We start from the raw sequence: 19,403 nt of genomic DNA, 5'->3' as shown, positions 1-19,403 counted from the left end.
ATGTTTGTTTTATGGATGGCTTAATCCGCCTCGCCGCCGCCATGTTAGAAAACGTTCCAAGCTAACAAAAATTGCATGAGTGGCACAGCGATTTCTGACGTACATCTTCTGTCAATGTGTACATGTTCATTATTCAGCTTTCCTTTTCAGAGCTGTGATGCATGGGAAATGGTTCCATGATGATCGGCAAACTTGGCAGCCGAAGCTATTGGGTGCATTGATCGTCACCACCACGTTGAGTGGTGGTTTTGTGCATCTCAATGGGGGGTGGCTACGCTATAATGTTCCGCTGACATCACATACTTTTACTTTCAGGGTCTGTTCCTTTTGCATTTTGAAAGGCATTTTCAAGCTGACGTTCGGATAAGGTGCTTGCACTGTTTTTTTTTTTAGAAATGTTTGGTGCAAAACAAAGAAAATGAAACTACCGCATGTGTATGTTCGATTTTGGTCAAACAAATGACAAGCTAGTCCAGCGGCTGTATAGTCTCATACCGATTGTGTTCCCAATCAAATTCATCTGGATTGAGATAATGAGTAACTATCTCGGACGTTTAGACGACCGTACGGGGTATATGATCATGAAAGTGAGCAACAAAAAATAGCAGCGTGGATTTGTGTGTAAACCTAAAACGAAGAAAAACACTGCGATAAGTAAACGCGATGAAAGCTCACGGAGATATAAAACCATGACAATTATCATCTTGTGAAGACAAAATATCAATTATACTAAAGCGATATTCCATTTATGTTTAATAGCAAACAGTAAGTAGGGTACCAATTTGTAAATAAACAACTACTGCGAGCGCTACTGATAGTACCAGGTTGCGGATCAAAATGGTATCAAAATCCATTAGCTTCTCAACGGCATCAGAATAGCGTCAATTATGACGGCTCCCTGTTAATAAGCTGACATACCTCTTGTATCAAAGTCTCCACTCGTAGCATGCTGAACTTTATAGAAGCGGTATTATCATTTCCGTTGTTTGCTTTTCGTTCGTCAGGCGAATGTTCAACTTACGATGAACCAGTCTGAGTTCAGCCTATAAGGCTCTGTGCTCGACAGGCACATTTTTAGCAAAACACAGTATACACCATAAGCACTGATTGATGATATTTCTACAGTATGACAATGGCGATATAAACGTTGGGGCTCTTTCTATTCATTGCGAGCCTGCCATAGACCTTCAAAATATGAGAATACTTTACTCTAACCTTACTGACTTCCATCAACCATATTTGACATAACGTATGTACAATGATGAGACGCGTTTAGACTGATAATGTAAACCGGTCGTCTGCTCTCCATGAGCTTCCTGCCAATGTCAGCCCAGAAAATTTATAAGACCGACTAGCATTATTTTTCGCTTTTGAAAATTTTCTTGCAGGACTCGTGACAGCGAACGCCTTTGCACACCCATAATATCAGGATTGTGAACCTTGTCCTTTAAATTGCAACTTGTAAAATACCTCGGTAAGAATTTGTTCGCGTTTCATTGAAAGCTATGATGATATCTGTTTGCGATAGGGTTGTCCAAACCCGCTAGCACCTTAAATTGCCAACTTGGGTAATTCTTGATGCATTTTATAATCTTCTCTCTGAGCTTTCTCCATTGCAAGTCGTTGCTCGTGACGTTATTCTTCATGACTTTTTATGCATGCCGTCCAAGTTACTGATCAGTCCAGTCGCCTTTTTCTACCCTAGGTCGCGTTTGTTCAAGATATACTGGTCATCGACAAGAGTCGTCGTCAACAATTTTATCGGAAATTGACAGAAGGTACAATATAGTCACCTTTTTATGAGTGTATAGCGGTTTGAGACACAAGTAGTGAATGAGGTACTGACTATCCTTTGATAGATAACTATAATTAATTGCAACATACCGGATCACGCATTTCGATAAGAATGGATCAGGAGCCATGCTCTCATGCTGTACAATACAACGGCTTGTGTGCGATATGTGGTCAAGATGTGTACGTATTATATTTTTGATATCAAACCAAGCGCAACGATTGCTTTTAAAACTAAATGCTCATGACCTTATAGAGGGAACTCAAATACCGAAGAAGGGTCACGCGCCAATATCAATATGTCACATAATGTCCATGGCTTGATGGTCAATCGATCTGTATGTTGATTTTGTTTTTGTTGTTGTCAAGCAGTCTGTGCGAGGATACTCATTTCACTCTCCTTTTTTGCACCGCTACAGGAAGCAGAACGGTTAGAACAAGAGAATGCGGCGAGACTACTGGAGACTCGACGGTTATCTCTTATTGTTGATTTGGATCAAACCATCATACATGCTGCTTGTGACCCTACGGTTGGAGAATGGATGAACGACAAAAACAACAAAAACCATCCAGCCACCAAAGTGAGTTTGCTCCTGTCTTGTAACGTAGTCTAATCATGTAGAATCCCGTCTGACTTTATCTTATCACTAAAGGACATCAAGCAATTTGTCCTTCCCGGCAGCCCACTTGTGTACTATATAAAGTTAAGACCGAAGCTACAAGAGTTTCTGAAGGAGGTAACGAAGCAATATGAGCTTCATATATACACCATGGGCACGCGGAATTACGCAGAAGCTGTAGCAAACAAAATTGATCCGGATAGAACGATCTTTCGAGAACGAATTCTTTCTAGGGACGAAAGTGGCAGTAAGGCTTCATGTGTACCTAATACCGACCGTCTCTGCCCCCATTTTATTGAAACCTTTCTGTATTAGGTTTGACGCAAAAGAATATTCAACGACTGTTTCCCTGTGATACCTCCATGGTGGTTGTTATGGATGACAGATCCGATGTGTGGAACTGGTCGCCTAATTTGATCAAAGTGAAGCCATGTGAGTGCACGCGAGTTTTCAAAGTTGTGTATTCCCTAACCCCTGTTCTGCATTGCTAACGCACCTTGTAGATGATTTCTTTGTGGGCATTGGTGATATCAACTCGGTGTTTTTACCGAAACGGGTACGCGTTTGCGCTGTCTTCCATCTCGTTTTTCCACTTCTAACCCAATAGTGTATATTAGGAGCCCATTCCAAAATCTGAAACACCTAATGAACAGCCTCAAACTAAAGATGCTGTTAGTAACGGAAAAGAATCAACCGAAGAACGAGAGGGTAAGTTGATGAATATCGGTTAAGCACAACTACTAGGGCATACAAGTTGACTGACCGACCTTCCCTTGTAGAACTGGATCAAGTAGACGCTGAGACGCTAGCAAAGCAACAACAAGAACAGGATGCCATGGTTGAACAGCAACAGAATGCTCGGCCGTTGCTGCAAAAGCAAAACGAAATGTCATTATCGCAAAATCAGCCAGTGCTGGTTGATAATGACGAAGAATTGGACAAGATATTGGAGGCGAGCACTGATACAATGAGGATTTATAGCTACTCAGATGAGCCATGCTAACCCTTCTTTAAATACAGATACTTAAGGAAGTGCATCGCAAGTTTTATGAAGACTATGATAAGGCTATGAAGATTTCACCTTCACATCGAATTATGCCCGATGTAACTACCCTCCTACCCGACATGAAAGCCAACATTCTTGAAGGCACCGTGCTTTTGTTTTCAAGTGTTATTCCGCTAGGTCAAGATCCGCAACAGTCTGATATTTGGCGGCTGGCAGTTTCGTTTGGTGCGCAGTGTACGCCTGAACTAACTGGCCGTGTTACGCATGTTGTTGCTGGCAAAGTAAGTTTTACGCGAAAGGAATACGTGATGGTATGACAACAATGACTTAAAAGACGTAAATTTAGGCTGGCACACAAAAGGTGAATGCAGCACGGAAACATGCACATATCCATATTGTGCGCATTGAATGGCTTCTAGATTCAACCTCCAAATGGGAGCGCCTGGACGAATCTCGTTACCTGCTACCGGAACTAGCCAATGCAAGTAATGCTGGTGATAGAGGCAGTGTTGATGAAGATGAAATTGACGACCCGGAATCAACCCCACTTGAACTTGATGACGATGCTTTTTTAAATAGAGATAGTCGCACTCATCGACTCAGCGTCTCGGAGGAAGAAGTATTTGAACACTACAAGGATGTCGATTGGAATGAAGCTGACCAAGAAGTCGACGAAGTGCTTGCTCTGGAGAGCGGTACCGATTTTGATGAGGATGAGGACGATGACGATGATGCAAGCGTGCAAAGGTAACTAGACCGATCCTATCTTTATAGCAACCCTATGCTATGCTGCGATGCAAACATTTGAATATTGACTTTTTTCGCCTGTTGACTTCATCAGCTCATCGGATAACAAAAAGCGCACTCGAACTGAACGGGGCTCCGAAAACGATAGTTCAGAGGATGATACAAACACATCTGAAACCCCACGATCTAGACTGGCAAAGCGAAAGAGAGCCTCGCGCCAACGAAAATCCAAGCTATCCAAGCAGGTTAATATGAACGGTACTGATTCAGCTACAGACGACGACCGCTTGTCCAAACGTCTACAGGCTGGGAAAAGTGCTAATTCAAGCATGGCGTCGACGCCCCAGCGACAAGACAACGATGGTGAAGCCAACGACAGCGATTTCTTGGACGATCTGGCTGGTGAGCTAGATGACGAGATCGAGTAATACCTCCCAGAGCCAATCCAACTTATACACTTGGGCGTTCATAACGCTCTATAACATCACCCCCCAAAATCCTTCCTCCCTCCCTTGCCTCTCCATGTAAATTTACCCTTCTCCTCCTTATCCTGCTGAGCTTTACTTTATATACTGCTGTGTAAATACAGATGGTGAACGAACAGTAACAAAATTTGGGGTTATTAAAAGCGAGATTGTCGCGATATACGTATGGATTTAGACACAAAGTTACAACAATGACGCGCATTGAGTAAAGTAGGGGTATATAGGATGCATGTACAGTGGAGGTTGGGCCAAAGCTTTCAGTACAAAAATGGAGCATTATCGTAACTGTCTAGCTAACGATGGTTCTCTCTTTCGTTTAGTGGATAGCTTTCGGCGCTGTCGGTCGTCGACAGAGGAGTCTTCAACAATCCATTGCGTCGATGCGTTACGCTCTTTACGTAAAAGCGATTTCCGATGGCGCTGATGCCCAACCCAAGCTGCATTCTCTTTACGTGATCCGCCTTCTTCCCCACGATCAACATTGACTTCCCATGTTGCGCTTGGAAGGCTATAAGGAGACCGGTAATGGTTTGTTGGGTTTGGAGGAGATTTGGATTTATTGTGAGAGCCGGACTTCATGGGAGGCACGGAACGGTTATATGAGTGTGCTTTCAATGGGCCGTTGGGCTTCTTTCCAGACAAGACCTTTTTGATAAGGACAGAATTTTTCGGGGACGTGATCCTGAGAGGAGCAGTCAAGGTGTTTTCAGAGTGTTCCTTGTCGGCTACGGCCTGCTCTGCCGCCTTTGTTTGGCGAGCTAGTAATGTTTCCCGATCATTCAACAATGCTAAAAGATCAGATTCCATATCATCACTGGATTCAGAAGATGAATTGCTATCGTTGCTATCACTCTCTGAGCTCGAGTTTGCATGGTGCTGGGTCGTATCTGTGACGCTGGTTAACACTTCAACAGGCTCCACTTGTTTTTCCACACTTCGCTCATCTTCCTGTTGATTAGGCGTTTGATCTTCCTGCTCTACTGTTTCTACCAACTTCAGATTAAGACCACCTTGGTTGGAGCTTTCATTTACTTCTAGTACATGGTATGCATTAGTACTGACAACTTTACATGCATACTGGTTTTAGTTTGACATGCTTACCTTTGCTCGCAACGTTAGCATTATCTGGTAAAGCAGAAGTACCTTCAGCATCTGATACATTGTCGTCAGACACATCGACGTACATGGATTTTTCATGCAAATCCTTGTTTTGATTTTGTGCGTCCATGTGAGAGATAGATTTGCCGCTCAGTGTTTCTTCCATAGGTTGAGATTCTTCAACTTCCGGGTTTTGTACATCGTTGCTCACATTATCATCCACGTCATTCACCACTTCAAATGGATTTTCTTGCTCTTGATTATTGACTTCTTCCTCGTCGGACGAGTGACTATGTGTACTTGATTCCTCGGAATCTGGGAACAAAGCGTGTAAGAAGTCGTCTTGAGGGGACTGCTCCATATCCAAAAATCGGACCCGACGAGCAGCGGACATAGGCGTTAAAGGCATATTACGATGAGCTGAAGGCATTAGGTCGGGTATGATTGAATGTCTACTGATATCAAAATTAGGACTGGATACAGCGGCTCCTAGGCGCGCCACGAGACTTTGAGAAGGACGACGCATGTCACGACGACCAGTGGCAGGCTTGCTTGCTACAGGCGTGCCCATCGACAATGGTTGTTTCTTTGTGGATGAAAAAATCACGTTCTGCGAAGTACCATACTGGTTTTCGATATCGTCCTTCCATGATGCTTCGCTTGGATCGACCACCGTTTTCAATGGCAACTTTCGACGTTTGGGAGTCAATGACCCAGTAGCCGGACCACCGGCTTTCGACGCGGTTAACGGCGACATGGGCGGTATATTGCAGTCTTGCAATGCTGTGACACGTAGCTCTGGAGAAGTCGACATGCAAGAGGAATTGAGGCACAAAAGGTTGTTGCTTGACACGTTCCACGCGATTCAAAAAATATTTTTTATTTTTTTATTTTTTCTCGGCCAAAGACGGAAATTTTTGGATTTCCCATTTGTCTTGAATGAGTGGGCTCGTTCAAGCAATGATGTTCGCAATACCGCTGTCAACCAATTTTTCAGCAGATAATGGCTTTTCAATCACTCCAGCTTTGATCAGGGTCTCTACTGTGACATCAAGAGCTTTGCGGGAAACATCTCGAAGGTTATCTTGGTAACGAACGGTCTTGAACCACTCGCGAACATCCACTTCTTGGTAATCCAGGATGCGCATGATATGCTCCACTGATTCCTTATCTTTCTGAGCAATGAACAACTTGGTAGCCTTGTTGATGGCTTCCAATGCCTTCTTGACTCCCTCACTGTCTTCTTCGAGCAGACTGGTGCTGGCGGCGAAACAGAAGGCAGGCCATGGAGGTGTGATTTGTCCGATACGCTTGACTTCACCAGAATCATGGTATGGCTTTGTGGTGAAGGTTTCCCACATGAAGAAGTCGCTAGTGCCAGCATTGACAGCGTCGCGCATGGCTTTGAAGTTACTTAGCGCTGTGAATGTGAAAGGTGGGTTTTCCTTTACATTGGGAGCGAGCCAACCCTGTTGATCAGCAAGCACAAACGCCATGATATGGGATCCTGAGCCGAAGCGGGAGATAGCTACGTCAGTGTGGTTAAGCGTGGCAATTGAATCATGTTTGGAATCGACTCCAGCGGAGAGTGCCCAGCCTGTCAAAAGTATCCATTTCATGTCACTTTGTAAATCCCTTTCCTTTATGCATTACGGCGGTCAGAGAAATACTTACAAAGGGGTGCACTGACGTATGTGCCGACAATTTTGTACCAGTCCTGGCCATTGGCAATACCAGCTGTCAAACCTTCTGTCAAGGCAACTGCCAAATTGATGGAACCGTCCTTGAGTTTGGATGTCATCTATGAGTTTAGAATAGGGTAAGCTACTGAAATACCATCACTGTATTGCAAGCCGACAATTGAGCATGCTTTTTTTGTTTTTAAGCTTACCTCACCGGTTCCTCCAGGGCAGCACACTAATTCTACTTCCACTCCAGCCTCGGTGAAGTATCCATTCTCGTTGCTCATGTGCAATGGAGTAGAAAAGTGTTCAGGAACTGATATAGTCAATAACAGGCGTTAGCTAAACAATATTAGGGCGCAATAAAGAAAGCGTGCGTACCATATCCAATCTTGATAACCATTGTGAGTGGGTTGCGGTGCGTTATGTACTTGAACTGTTGGTGTGCTCTTGCTGCTTTGAAATCGCAGATGGTGACTGCCAATCAGCTCATCAAATTTGACTTTCGGGAAAACGTTTTTGAAGGCGATGTGCTAGAGTTTCTCGTACTGATGCCATAAGTATTGTTTGAATAAGATGCTGCATGAACAGCTCAATATTATTTCGCTACAAAACATGGCTCCAACGAAAATGCAAAGTAGGAGCCACAATTTGTTAAACTTTATTATACTCTCTAAAGTATAAGACAAAGATCAAATAGCCTCTCTGTCGAACTGAAGTTTTGGAAGTAGTTCGTAGCATGTACCTCATACCGCTTTCTCTTCGTTGCTGTTTCAAGATGTAACCAGCATTGGTGCACACTCAACCGTTTGCAGTAACCTGTTCACTGGATGCACAATAAACTCTGGTGCGAGCAACACGCAATTATAATTGCAGACATAATTTAACCTCGTAGAAATATCCGCCTTCCAATATAAGCCTTTACATACACGAACTCGTTTAACACATAACACTAGAATACCAAAGGCTCAAGCAAAAATAGCATTGTCTTTTAATGATATGCAAACAGAATGGATAACGTAAAACAAGAAAGAAAGTGCATACACTTTCTTGCTTTAACGGTAAGACTTTTGGTAGCGAGCACGGGCACCGGGACCTCCGAACTAGATTGATTGTAATGTTAGCAAATGAAGAAGTTGAAAATATGAAGTCATGTCAATGTACAGTACCTTCTTGGGTTCGCAGCGACGGGGGTCAGCGACGAGAAGGGTACGGTCGAATTGAACAAGGATTTCCTTGATCTCCTTCTTGGAAGCCTCATCGACAAACTTTTGGTTGAAAGCGACAACAGCCTTAGCAAGAGCCTGACGGATGGCGTAGATCTGGGAGACGTGACCTGTAGTAGAGAGAGTGTGCAACAATGAAAGTCAGAAGATTACTCTTTGTGGAATGGATTCATATAAATCTCATAATGCGTACCACCACCGTTGACACGGATGCGAATATCAATGTTGGCGAAACGTTCTTGGCCGAGGAGAAGGACAACTTCGTAGACCTTGAACTTCATGATCTCGGGTTCAAGGAGCTCGACAGGGGAACCATTGACACGAATGAGACCCTTTCCGCGCTTGCAGTGAGCGACGGCGGTGGCGGTTTTCTATAAATGAGAAAAAAAAAACAAAAAGAGTACAGAAAGGTTGAGTAAGTGAAATGTTGAACATGTTGAAATGGTGTGGTATTGGGCGAATGGGTGATGGAAGTCGAAATGGGTATTGAAAACACACCTTGCGGCCAAAGCACTGGACTGATTCCATGACTAGATGAAGCGATGTGGTGAGAAGGGATGGATGGATGGATGGATGGCTCAAAGATTTTCTTACCAACAAGTTTCAAAAGAGAAAGAGCTTGAGAAGGTGCGGAAGCGGAAAATTGAAATAGGGCGAGCGGGGACAGGCCGCCCTACACCCAATAATTGCCCCCGACGCCGAATGGTTGAACCTTCCTTTTTGCTCTTGGTACATCATGGTAAGGCATCCATCCATCCATCCATCGCTCGCATCCTTCATGGTATTAACGTAATCGATCAGCCTACCAGACTTCATCATAACAGGAAGAAGCGTGGACACGTTTCAGCCGGTCACGGTCGTGTTGGTGAGAGAAAAAATACATTAGCTGAATCATTCAATTATAAAATGGCCCCAACAATGCACCGGCCAAACTTACACCATTCACCATCATTCACCTTTTAGGAAAGCATAGAAAGCATCCTGGTGGTCGTGGTCTTGCTGGTGGTCAGCACCATCACCGTATCAACATGGACAAGTACCATCCTGGTTACTTCGGTAAAGTCGGTATGAGATACTTCCATAAGACCCACAACCAGTTCCATCGCCCTATTGTCAACCTCGACAAGATCTGGACTTTGGTTGGTGAGGATGTCCGCAACAAGTACAAGAACACCGAGAAGGTCGCTGTCATTGATGCCCTTCAACACGGTTTCCACAAGGTTCTTGCCAAGGGTCGTTTGCCCGAACAGCCCGTCATTGTCCGCACCAAGTTCGTCTCTCGCCGCGCCGAAGAGAAGATCAAGGCTGCTGGTGGTGGTAAGTTTGCTTCCTTGATGCTAGTCCAAATCTTCGTTGCATGAAAAAAACTAAATTCCTTTTTCTCTTACTTAGTTGTCGAGTTGATTGCCTAAACAAAAAACACTTATGTCCATCGTACCATAATACAATAAAAAAAGCGATATCTCACATCACTATTTTGGAGACTTCCGTTGTGAAAAAAAGTATCAGTGAATATTACGGGTGATCATAAGCTACATGTGATTACACAAGGGTCAACAACAGATGTTGTAAAAAAAAAACAGTTTAAGCTATGAAGCAATAGATAATGACTGGATTTAGAAGGTTGTAAGGGAAATGCAAACGAGTTAGAGTTATAGTGGTAAAAAATATAATACAGTAACATTGAGTTAACTTTCTATCGCCTCAGAGAGGCTTGTTAGGCAAGCATTAGCTGGCTCATCAATCAAATAGCGTCTCAATAATTCTGCCAAGCTATTTTGGTTTAAGGGTTTGGTGAGGTAGCTGCAAAGAAAAAACACCACATGCGTTAGAATAACAAGTACATCGCGGTAGCTTCAAAAAGGTCAGTCAGCACTTACCCATTCATGCCGGCTGAGGAACAAACATCGCGCGCCGTTTGTTGAACATCTGCCGTTAAGGCAATAATGGGTAGCTTGCGCTTTCGGTTGCTGGTCTTCTCGGTATGCCGGATACGTTTCGTTGCTTCCACGCCATCGCACTATAAAAACCGCAGTATGATTAGGGTATGAAACCATCAAATGAGGGTGAGATATGAGCAGTCGTTACTTACAACAGGCATATGATGATCAAATAGAGCCACGGCATAATATGTTTCGGGGTGGCTCTCCCATAGAACTACAGCCTCAAGACCGTTGTTAGCACAATCGACATTGAAGCCTAAACGAGAAAGCTGGGGAAACAAAAGTAGCTAGTCAGTCAAATAGCTCACAATGCCCTTTCACTGTTCAGGTCGTTAACTTTCGCATACCTGTTTAAACAGCAATTTTTGGGCAACCGGGTTATCTTCAGCGATCAGAATTCTGACCGTCTTGAATAACTCAAGTTCTTGGGGACTGTAGATTTGCGATACACTAGACATCTTGATAGATCTTGATGCCTTTTTGGTGGGGGCAAGGTTGAGCAAATCGGCAATCGCCCGAAGCAGCTTGAGGCGTCGAACAGGAATGGCCATGCGAACGAGCTTGGCCGAAACTTCTAGTAGATTGGACTTATCTTGGTGCAAATGCAAAACATCACCACTGGGATAATGCAAAACAATGATACACATGTTTTGCCACTGAGTGCCTGACTCCACTACCCGGACCTGTTGGGCGAATTCAGCAGTAATAGGGAAATCGAGAATAAGGATATCGTAGGATGTTTCTGACAATTCCGCCATAACCGCAGGGAAAGAGTTGGCACTGGTCACGTCGAACGATTTCATAAACCCGCACATCATTTCGATCATGGACTTCGCATTGGATCCGACCAATATACGAGGTCTTCCAAGCGCTTTGGTAAGACCCTTGATATCATCTCGAATTTCCAACTCCAGATTCTCGTGGGCCGGATCGTCCGCAGTTTGAACCTTGATAGTAAAGAAGAAATTGGATCCTACACCAGGTGTGCTCGTTACACTGATCTTACCAGACATCAATTGAACTAGCTGCATACAGATGGACAAGCCAAGACCTGTTCCACCATAGAGACGACTAAAAAATTGCAATGATTCAATAAAAAAAGGATAGCAGCGGATAGACGACAAAAGGGATACTCACGTGGTACTGCCATCGACTTGAGAGAAGGGCTTGAATAATGCCTTTAGTTGGCTTTCACTGATACCAATACCGCTGTCGACAACCTCAAACAACAGAACGACATTTCCAGGTTCCTCAGGCACCTGCTTGGCTAGAGAGCATCGAACAACCACTTGGCCTTGGTTGGTGAACTTGATGGCATTGCCGACGAGGTTCATAAGCACTTGGCGAAGTCGGTTTCCATCAGCCATGACACAAGGCGGGACGTCGTCATCAACAAAATACACGACTGTCAGGTTCTTGCGAGCTGCCATCGCTATCAAGATCTCAACCACATCGGCAATGACGTCCTCTAAAACAATGCGCGAGACATCCAAAGTGACTTTCGCAGCTTGCAGCTTACTGAAGTTGAGCAAATCGTCAATGATACGTAAAAGCATTTCGCACGATTCTTTAGCCGTTCTGACAAGGTCCTGCTGTTCTGCATCCAATCTAATTGTGATAGTAGAGCGGTCAGATTTACAAAAACATGCAAATGAAAATAAAAAACCCGTAAACGATATACTTACTGTGTTTCAGACAACAACGATATCATGCCATAGAAACCTGAGAAAGGTGTACGAATTTCATGACTCATGTTCGCCAAAAAGATTTCACGAAGGTGAGTAGCACGCAGTGCGTCTTCTTTACTCTTTCTGGCTTCCTCAAGAGCAAGCTTTTGCGTCTCGATCATTCTGTAGTACGACATATGTGACTTAGAAGGGGTGATACAGTGGTGTACAAACTCTGTTGGGAGACAACTTACCTAACATTGGTCATGGTGACTTTTTGAATGGACTTGAACAAGAAAGCGTTGGTCAAAGAAATGCCCATTTGTTGGCAAAGCAAAGTAAGAACAGTGATATGACGTTGCGTAAAGATACCAGGTGAGCCTTCCAAATAAAGGCAGCCTGCAAGAACACCTTTGTGAAGAACTGGCAAGCAAATGATAGACTTGATACCCGCTCGTTCAAACCATGAACCAACGGCAAATCTTGGGTCGTTTTGTACATTGGGTATCAAGGTGCTTTCACCCGTATGTAACGTGTGCTGCACAATACGATTTGAAATCATGTCTTCTTCTTCGCGCAAAGGTTTGGGTGGCTCAAATGTTGACGGGCCACCATGGCGAGTGCCAAAAGCACAGATACCGAAGTACTCGTCTTTGACAATAATAGCACCACATTCAGCCGCCGAGTTATCCAAGATAATGGTCATCATGGATTTCAGGAGACTGTCAAACTTCACTTCAGAAGAGATGACTTGACTGCTCTTCAGAATGGAGGCGAGGTCAACAATATCCAGCGTCGCAAGTGCTTGTTCTGCAGTCACCGCTGTGACAGAGTCAGTAGGTTCTTGATCGTTGAATATAAGTCCATTTTGAGGATTGGGTAACGCAGCTGGTTGTATATTGGACATGGACAGTTCACCCCAAGAATCACGGTGTCCTAGTAATGGAGCCACATCAGTCTGTACGCCAGCGTTAACTTCCTTTGGTTCATCGTCTTCCACGAGAACAAAGACAGAATGATGCTTTTTGCTCAATTGCTGGGCTTTTCCGTAGGAGCCATGAGCAGTGTACGCTTTGACAGCCTAGTGGTGGTGAAGTGTGCGCAGACGATGAGTATAAAGGAATGCGTTACGAAAATAATACTCATTGCCTCTCCCTTTCTGGGTACATACCTTGTGTAATAAGGCAACTCCAACGTTTGCAATTCCGTTACGTAGATAAAATTCGCCAGCGTATTCGTGGGTTATACATTTTTCGAGCATCCAGTGCCCATCTCGAGCTAAATCCATAGCCTTTTCGTATAATTTACTTGCTTTTACAAAGTTATCTTGAAGGGAGATCGTTTCAGCCTCGACGAGGACATACCAGAGTTCATAGTTGATCCGACTATTCTGAACCCATTCATTCAGAAGCCTCTGATTCTGCTGCACCTTATTCAAGTAATGAAAGCGATTGCGACCATCCATATTAGGCGTCCTGCGAATAACATCGATGATAGCCAGCGAATGTAAGAACATCATGAATCGGGTATGTCGTTGGCACGGATGATTATGACTTTCAAAGTGGCATTGGTCACCAACTCGTATGGCCTCTTCGCTGTGCCCATAGAGCACAAGTGGAAGCATTTTGAGAGATTCGTACCAGTTGACTGGCACAGCGGGGTTGACAGAATGAAGGCATATTTCGTTCACAAAGTGAGCATCATTGAAGCCATCGTCGCCATCAAACACACATTTTGCATCGGCTATGTAAGTCTTGCCCTGAAGTGCCTTGATAGTACGTAAGAGGGAAATGATCAAAATGTTGGTATCGATAGATGGTGCCCAGGTATGGACTTCCTCATAAGCCGTTTCTGCCGACTGAAGTACATCCCACAAGTTCATGCCAGAATAGAACGTGAACATAGCAGTTTGAAGAAGCCCATATGAAGTGTAGATGCGATCACCAGCAGCTGCGGAATATCGAGCTCCGGATTCCATAACAGGGATGACGTCTTTAACATGGTATTTCCAAATGGCGAGGAAGCTGGCATAGGTGTGTTTAGCTCTTCCTTTTTCAACATTCCCTCCAATTCTGTCTACAAGCGCCAATCCAGTTGCGCCGAGATCCTAGGAGAACGAATGGAGGGTTAGGGAGATATGAGGAGGAAAAAAAAAAACAATGGGTTCCAAAGATGAATATGGTATATCAACTTACATGGCCATAAGAATACTGTTTGTAAAACTCCACAGCCGCAAGTCCTAGCCATTGGAAAGCAATACCAGTGCAAGCCACTACACCACGCTGAATTGAGATATCAATGATCTTTGCCGCGATATAAAACATTAACGTTTGCTTGCCAAGCCAGTAGGCAACATTAAGTCTAAATGGAGTACGAAAATATGTTAAATATGAAATACATTGATCCATTCAGACATGCTGTATAAAACCAAACTTACGTTTCTTCCAGAATGCCAAGTAACGCTTGATGTTTAACCTTGTCTGCGGTGTTGCATTTGCTTAACTTTGCTACTTCGTCTAAGCCGATGGTGGTCAACTCGTTCTTCAAACTATAATAAATCTCATCCACTTCATTTCGAGGCGGGTCAGCCTTGATAGACGTGACTCCGAATTCACCAAGACAAGCAAACAAGACATTGAGTGCATCGTCATGTATGCCTTTAGCATAATAGTATCTGCCCTTGATGCGATAGGCGGGAAGACGTTCCATGGGTTCGGTAACGTTATCAAAGATGACATCCAAGTATGTTTCGGTATCTGAGCTATCACCAACAACCAAACTCAAGCTAGCTCCTAGAGTGTACAGGTGAAGCGTCTGATCGTACGTGGAAGGCTTCCAAGGATCATCGTCTATTAACTGTAAAGCAGCATTGACATAGCCTAATGCGCATTTGTGCGCTCCTGAATTATGCTGCTTCCAGCCAGCTTTGGACAATATGTCGCGGTAGTGTGGTCTATTTGAGCAAGTGGAGATTAAATCAGCGCAGTGAAGAAGATGATCTGCGACAATGACCGAGTCGCATTCCGGGTCTGTGTAATTCAATTTTGTGATGGATGGTGAGTAAAGAAACACAGCAAAGTACATAACATGGAAGCTCCGCATATATTACCTTGCAAGTAGTATACGGCAATCTTGTAATGTATCTGCTCTCCCACCGAAGGAGTGACCATAGACATTGCAGCTTGAGAAAATCGATCGTGGCTCCATCTAAACTCATCTTTGTCAAGAGGAACAATCATGCCTTCTTGTAAAGCAGTTTGCAATCCATTGATTGCACTACGCTTCTTAGATAAACGACTTTTGCGAGGAGTGTGGCTTTCGTCGTATGTATGCGCCAACTTGACAAGTGGGTGAATCGCAGAAAGGGATGCAGCAGTTGTGGGCGCTTCCTCCTCATGGGGATTGTCGTCTTCAAAACTGGAAGACATGAGGTAATTTATGGCATTCCATGAGAAAGTGTTGCCTATGAAGGAAGCATAACGCAGAAATCTGGAAGTTGAATTCATCATAGTATTTAGTATCGGAAACCGTCAATTGACAAATCCTATGTGAAGTTGGGCGTACCTTTGAGTGTCTAATGGCAACTCCCGAAGACGTGCTACAAGGTAACTGACGTCCAAGTCAGAATCTAAAGCACCCTCTTCGCCAGAGGTGATATACGCTTCAATTCCAGCCGTGTCATAATCCCATTTATTTTCGTCCCAGTTGAAGAAAATTAAATTCTCCTTGCCAGCAAACGCCCGCAAAAGCTGACAAGTGTAGAATGGGTTGCCTCTTGTTTGGCGGAAGATCAAATTCGCAAGAGGGGCAACCGCTTCGGCATCGGTTTGAACGGAGCGGTGCAAAGTCTGACATATAAAGTCCGTCAAAGCTGGCATGTCTAGGTTGTCTAGATGAATATGCTGAACGGCTGATTTGTCCAGCTCTAATATCTGTGTGATCTTCTCATTGACGGTCTCTTCACGGTATGAAACAATGAAGAGAATTTTGGTTTTGGCTGCGATCAAAGCGAACAATAGATCCAGAGATGGTTGATCTGCAAAAACGTATAAAGCGTTAATTATTGCTCGATCACAACACTGCGGTTTTACTCCTCCTAATTTAGCTGAGTTTACCGGCTTGGTGAAGATCGTCCAAAAACTGACAATGTAAAGAAAACAGCGTTAGTATTAAAAAGGCACAGGTGGCTGACCCAAAAGGTAGATCTGCTTACCAAAGTAATCATCCTGTGTTGGGCCAATGCACGAATGACTTGAACAAACACAAAGTGAAGCTCAGCTCTGTTGTCAGAAATAGCTATATCGGCGATGGTAGGTTTGTCTTCATCCTCCATTTCAGACATAGCAAACGACAATTCAGGGACCCATTCCAACAATTTGTGAACATTGACATATTGGGCTTCGAGGGTTTCCTTGACAACATTGAGGACATTTGTATCACTTGATTCGGACATGATTTGGCGTAAAATTTGAGAAATACAGCGGGCAATGCAAGCAAAAGGCACTTGACTCCTATGATCAAATTTAGCAGTGGCCAAGTAACCATAGTGTCTTGCCGTAGTTTGGACTGCATTGAAAAGAGCCGACTTTCCCACACCGCTTGGTCCAGTTATGGCCATGAGCAAAGAGCTCGATTTCCTTGACCCATAGTTTCGGTTGGTACTACCGGACATTTCGCTTTCCCCAGCCATGCTCTCATGGCTTGGAGAAGATCGCTCGTATTGCACATTAGCACCAAGACCGCTTGATGTATCGCTAATAGATTCGACTACACTAGCACTGCTTGGATTCAGATCACTTGCCAAGTTGGAAGATTCTGTTGCTGTTGCAGTGACAGTCGATCGATCTCGGCTCGATCGCTTCCGGTTATAGAAACCAGCCGTCCTTCGTATGGTTGAACAAATTTGATGTATTTCATTTTGTCGACCAAAGAGAATGCTTGGCAAAGTGAATATGGAAGCAACGTCACACTGGCCCAATGGAAATGTCTGAATAGCCTAAAAGCAAAAACAAAGGTCAATCCAAGAGGTGAAATGAGTGTATACAATAAGGAGAAATGACCTGTTACAGTGTTTGCAACATTGACATAAAGGTATATATGACATACTTCATATGAATCTGTACCAGCAGATAATCGTCTTAGACACTCCTTGAGGTCTTCTCTAATGCCAATAGCGCTGTTGTAGCGGCAATCAGGTGACTGAAATACATAAACTATTAGACTTGACGACACGAGACAGCAAAGGAAAAAGGATAAAAGTATACCTTGGCAGTCATCTTTTCAATAATCTCAGTAATAACAGCGGGAACGTCAGGACGTAATTCGTGAATTGGAGTGAGGCTACGACTCAAGATGCCATTTAATATATCAAGAGGTCCACCTTCGAAGGGCTCTTTGCAAGCGAGAAGCACAAAGAAGATTACACCAAGCGAGTAAATGTCAGCGCGATGATCAGGAATATAATTTGTTCGACCAGTTTGCTCCGGGCTCAAGTAGGTCAGAGTGTTTCTGAGCTTTGCTAGGCCATCCTTGGAGCTAAAATTTTTGCGCCAGCCTTCGCTTGTAAGATAAGACTCGAAGCTTCGAGCACCTTGACCAAAGCTGGCAATCTTCACTTTTCCTTCGTCTTCTTCGCTCCAAAAGAAAGAACTCAAGCGTAATTCGCCGTGTACTGTATTATTTCTATGGATGAATTCAAGGCAGTCGGTACACTTGATAGCAAAGCGAAGAAAGGTTGCCAAGTCGTACTGCTGCGTGTTAGCCTCAGAGGGGGCGGGGTGAATGACGATTGAAGTAGATGTAGTATCAATTGAGTTGAATTCAGATGTTGTGGAAGTGGATAGTGAATATGACCGAGTTTCTCCAGTTTTTATGGTGTCCTCGGATTGCAAGCGATGTCGATCGAATCGACTAGTGCCTTCATCAGCCGATATTATGACAGTAATGCCATTACGTACATTGATGCGTTCGAGAGCTTGGACTAATAGTGGAAAATGTGGAATTACGTTTGGTTATATGACTCAATGCTGACGGTGCGAAAGGATGAGTGGTTGGACAAAACTTACCAATGTACTTTGGGCCATCTGGCTGTTGATACAGCCGTCTTAGGGTGTGATATTCTCTCTCTAACTTCAGTGTGTTCGAAGAGAATTTAGCGACCACAGGCTTTCGATCAGCAATCCGGTAACCTTTTGCAAAATCGTTGCTCTCGCCAGTATCTGAACCTGATATAGGCGTACTAAAGTGGTAGCCTTGCATTTGCAACATGTCGTCGCTATAGAAACTATGAGCCGAGGTATCATTCACGGATCGAGCTGATCCAGAGTCCCCGGCGTGCGACATTTGCGAAGGCTCTACAACGGTTGGAGGGTAAGGATTTTTCCTATTGGAGAGTAGGGGCAATTATTCGTTGGCTGCGGGTGCTATGCCCTTTTTTTTTTTCATGATTTTTGGTTTCCCGCAATTGGGAATTCGTTGCTCAGGTGGGGGCCGTTCTTTTTTTTTTTTTTTTGATGAAAAGACGACTCAGCAGCTGGAAAACATGTCTAGCAATTTCATACAAACGTTCAAAATGTAAGTATTTGCGCTCGTATCCAGTGCTTCACGTCGTAGTAGCAACTTTTGTTACCACCTTTCTCAACGTTCCCCTTACTATGGCGTCATCTGTAGTGTCGAGGTGGGATGATGTTCTCTTTCAGTCATCACCTCAAAAAAATTTGTTTATGCCACGAATCATTTGCAATGTTGTTACTTTCCCGATAACACTCAAAAATGACGGAACACACTTTCTCTTGCTGCATCGTTACAGAATGTCGGTACTTGTTACAAAATATCAGCCACCATTACGTATCATATGACTTCTTGTGCTATGTTGCCATTCGTCCGCATAGTGTTGGCCGATGCGACTTTTCGGCTCATTGGTTCCTCCTACGTCACCGTTGCTGAGATTGAAAGACTGAACATCTTTTCTAGTGTAATAGACTTTGCTACGGTGAATATAGAGACGATATATAAAGTATAGTAATAAATAAAGATGAAAATTATACTGCAGGGTGGATTGTGTGCGAAATCAACGACAAGGTTGAAGAGAGATACTCGCGTTACTGGTTAAGCGTGCGGACGGAAATGTACCTCTCCT

General features: G+C 43.9%; 5 protein-coding genes across 5 annotated transcripts; 1 reads left to right on the top strand and 4 right to left on the bottom strand.

Moving 5' to 3' along the window:
• The first annotated feature begins 1,736 nt into the window (after positions 1 to 1,736).
• Positions 1,737 to 4,017, top strand: K450DRAFT_237359 (uncharacterized protein). Its single transcript, XM_051588410.1, has 11 exons — positions 1,737 to 1,778; positions 1,860 to 1,974; positions 2,048 to 2,129; positions 2,211 to 2,372; positions 2,445 to 2,658; positions 2,727 to 2,843; positions 2,915 to 2,967; positions 3,029 to 3,119; positions 3,191 to 3,363; positions 3,432 to 3,898; positions 3,997 to 4,017. Exons 2-10 carry the CDS (start codon positions 1,907 to 1,909, stop codon positions 3,732 to 3,734), a joined length of 1,263 nt encoding a protein of 420 aa, XP_051445507.1. The 5' UTR covers positions 1,737 to 1,778; positions 1,860 to 1,906; the 3' UTR covers positions 3,735 to 3,898; positions 3,997 to 4,017.
• Positions 4,018 to 4,710: 693 nt separating this feature from the next.
• Positions 4,711 to 5,685, bottom strand: K450DRAFT_237353 (uncharacterized protein). The gene has a single exon (XM_051588409.1). The coding sequence runs from the start codon at positions 5,454 to 5,456 to the stop codon at positions 4,926 to 4,928; it is 531 nt and encodes a 176-aa protein (XP_051445506.1). The 5' UTR covers positions 5,457 to 5,685; the 3' UTR covers positions 4,711 to 4,925.
• Positions 5,686 to 6,673: 988 nt separating this feature from the next.
• K450DRAFT_287308 (uncharacterized protein) lies at positions 6,674 to 7,878 on the bottom strand. The gene is made up of 4 exons (XM_051593534.1): positions 7,811 to 7,878; positions 7,639 to 7,745; positions 7,422 to 7,548; positions 6,674 to 7,344 (listed from the first exon to the last, which is right to left on the bottom strand). Exons 1-4 carry the CDS (start codon positions 7,830 to 7,832, stop codon positions 6,701 to 6,703), a joined length of 900 nt encoding a protein of 299 aa, XP_051445505.1. The 5' UTR covers positions 7,833 to 7,878; the 3' UTR covers positions 6,674 to 6,700.
• Positions 7,879 to 8,301: 423 nt separating this feature from the next.
• Positions 8,302 to 9,217, bottom strand: K450DRAFT_237346 (uncharacterized protein). Its single transcript, XM_051588408.1, has 4 exons — positions 9,154 to 9,217; positions 8,849 to 9,026; positions 8,599 to 8,765; positions 8,302 to 8,532 (listed from the first exon to the last, which is right to left on the bottom strand). The coding sequence occupies exons 1-4, from the start codon at positions 9,181 to 9,183 to the stop codon at positions 8,485 to 8,487; spliced, it is 423 nt and encodes a 140-aa protein (XP_051445504.1). The 5' UTR covers positions 9,184 to 9,217; the 3' UTR covers positions 8,302 to 8,484.
• A 932-nt stretch (positions 9,218 to 10,149) lies between these two features.
• K450DRAFT_237333 (uncharacterized protein) lies at positions 10,150 to 18,776 on the bottom strand. The gene is made up of 17 exons (XM_051588407.1): positions 18,331 to 18,776; positions 17,530 to 18,245; positions 17,372 to 17,464; positions 16,479 to 17,261; positions 16,381 to 16,405; positions 15,830 to 16,301; positions 15,375 to 15,754; positions 14,703 to 15,294; positions 14,461 to 14,626; positions 13,437 to 14,372; positions 12,520 to 13,346; positions 12,284 to 12,448; positions 11,736 to 12,206; positions 10,946 to 11,669; positions 10,748 to 10,867; positions 10,536 to 10,675; positions 10,150 to 10,458 (listed from the first exon to the last, which is right to left on the bottom strand). Exons 1-17 carry the CDS (start codon positions 18,605 to 18,607, stop codon positions 10,344 to 10,346), a joined length of 7,002 nt encoding a protein of 2,333 aa, XP_051445503.1. The 5' UTR covers positions 18,608 to 18,776; the 3' UTR covers positions 10,150 to 10,343.
• Positions 18,777 to 19,403: the final 627 nt, after the last annotated feature.

Source organism: Umbelopsis ramanniana, assembly GCF_025399195.1.
Source record: "Umbelopsis ramanniana AG unplaced genomic scaffold K450scaffold_21, whole genome shotgun sequence".
Classification (NCBI taxonomy): Eukaryota; Fungi; Mucoromycota; class Umbelopsidomycetes; order Umbelopsidales; family Umbelopsidaceae; genus Umbelopsis; species Umbelopsis ramanniana.
The sequence above is the reverse complement of the archived record's forward strand: the minus strand, read 5'-3'. Positions and strand labels throughout refer to the sequence as shown.

Excerpts from the sequence above, each read along its gene's own strand:
- K450DRAFT_287308 (XM_051593534.1), bottom strand. The coding sequence starts at position 7,832 with ATGGTTATCAAGATTGGATATG. Across the intron at positions 7,746-7,810 it reads GGTTATCAAGATTGGATATG|TTCCTGAACACTTTTCTACT; the intron begins GTACGCACGCTT and ends TGACTATATCAG. Across the intron at positions 7,345-7,421 it reads ATACGTCAGTGCACCCCTTT|GCTGGGCACTCTCCGCTGGA; the intron begins GTAAGTATTTCT and ends TACTTTTGACAG.
- K450DRAFT_237333 (XM_051588407.1), bottom strand. The coding sequence starts at position 18,607 with ATGTCGCACGCCGGGGACTCTGGATCAGCTCGATCCGTGAATGATACC. Across the intron at positions 15,295-15,374 it reads TGCCGTATACTACTTGCAAG|ACCCGGAATGCGACTCGGTC; the intron begins GTAATATATGCG and ends TGAATTACACAG. Across the intron at positions 12,207-12,283 it reads TCGTTGTTGTCTGAAACACA|ATTGGATGCAGAACAGCAGG; the intron begins GTAAGTATATCG and ends TATCACAATTAG.
- K450DRAFT_237359 (XM_051588410.1), top strand. The coding sequence starts at position 1,907 with ATGGATCAGGAGCCATGCTCTCATGCTGTACAATACAACGGCTTGTGT. Across the intron at positions 2,659-2,726 it reads TTCTAGGGACGAAAGTGGCA|GTTTGACGCAAAAGAATATT; the intron begins GTAAGGCTTCAT and ends TTTCTGTATTAG. Across the intron at positions 3,120-3,190 it reads ATCAACCGAAGAACGAGAGG|AACTGGATCAAGTAGACGCT; the intron begins GTAAGTTGATGA and ends CTTCCCTTGTAG.
- K450DRAFT_237353 (XM_051588409.1), bottom strand. The coding sequence starts at position 5,456 with ATGGAATCTGATCTTTTAGCATTGTTGAATGATCGGGAAACATTACTA.
- K450DRAFT_237346 (XM_051588408.1), bottom strand. The coding sequence starts at position 9,183 with ATGGAATCAGTCCAGTGCTTTGGCCGCAAG. Across the intron at positions 8,766-8,848 it reads CATCCGTGTCAACGGTGGTG|GTCACGTCTCCCAGATCTAC; the intron begins GTACGCATTATG and ends TCTCTACTACAG. Across the intron at positions 8,533-8,598 it reads GTCGCTGCGAACCCAAGAAG|TTCGGAGGTCCCGGTGCCCG; the intron begins GTACTGTACATT and ends CAATCAATCTAG.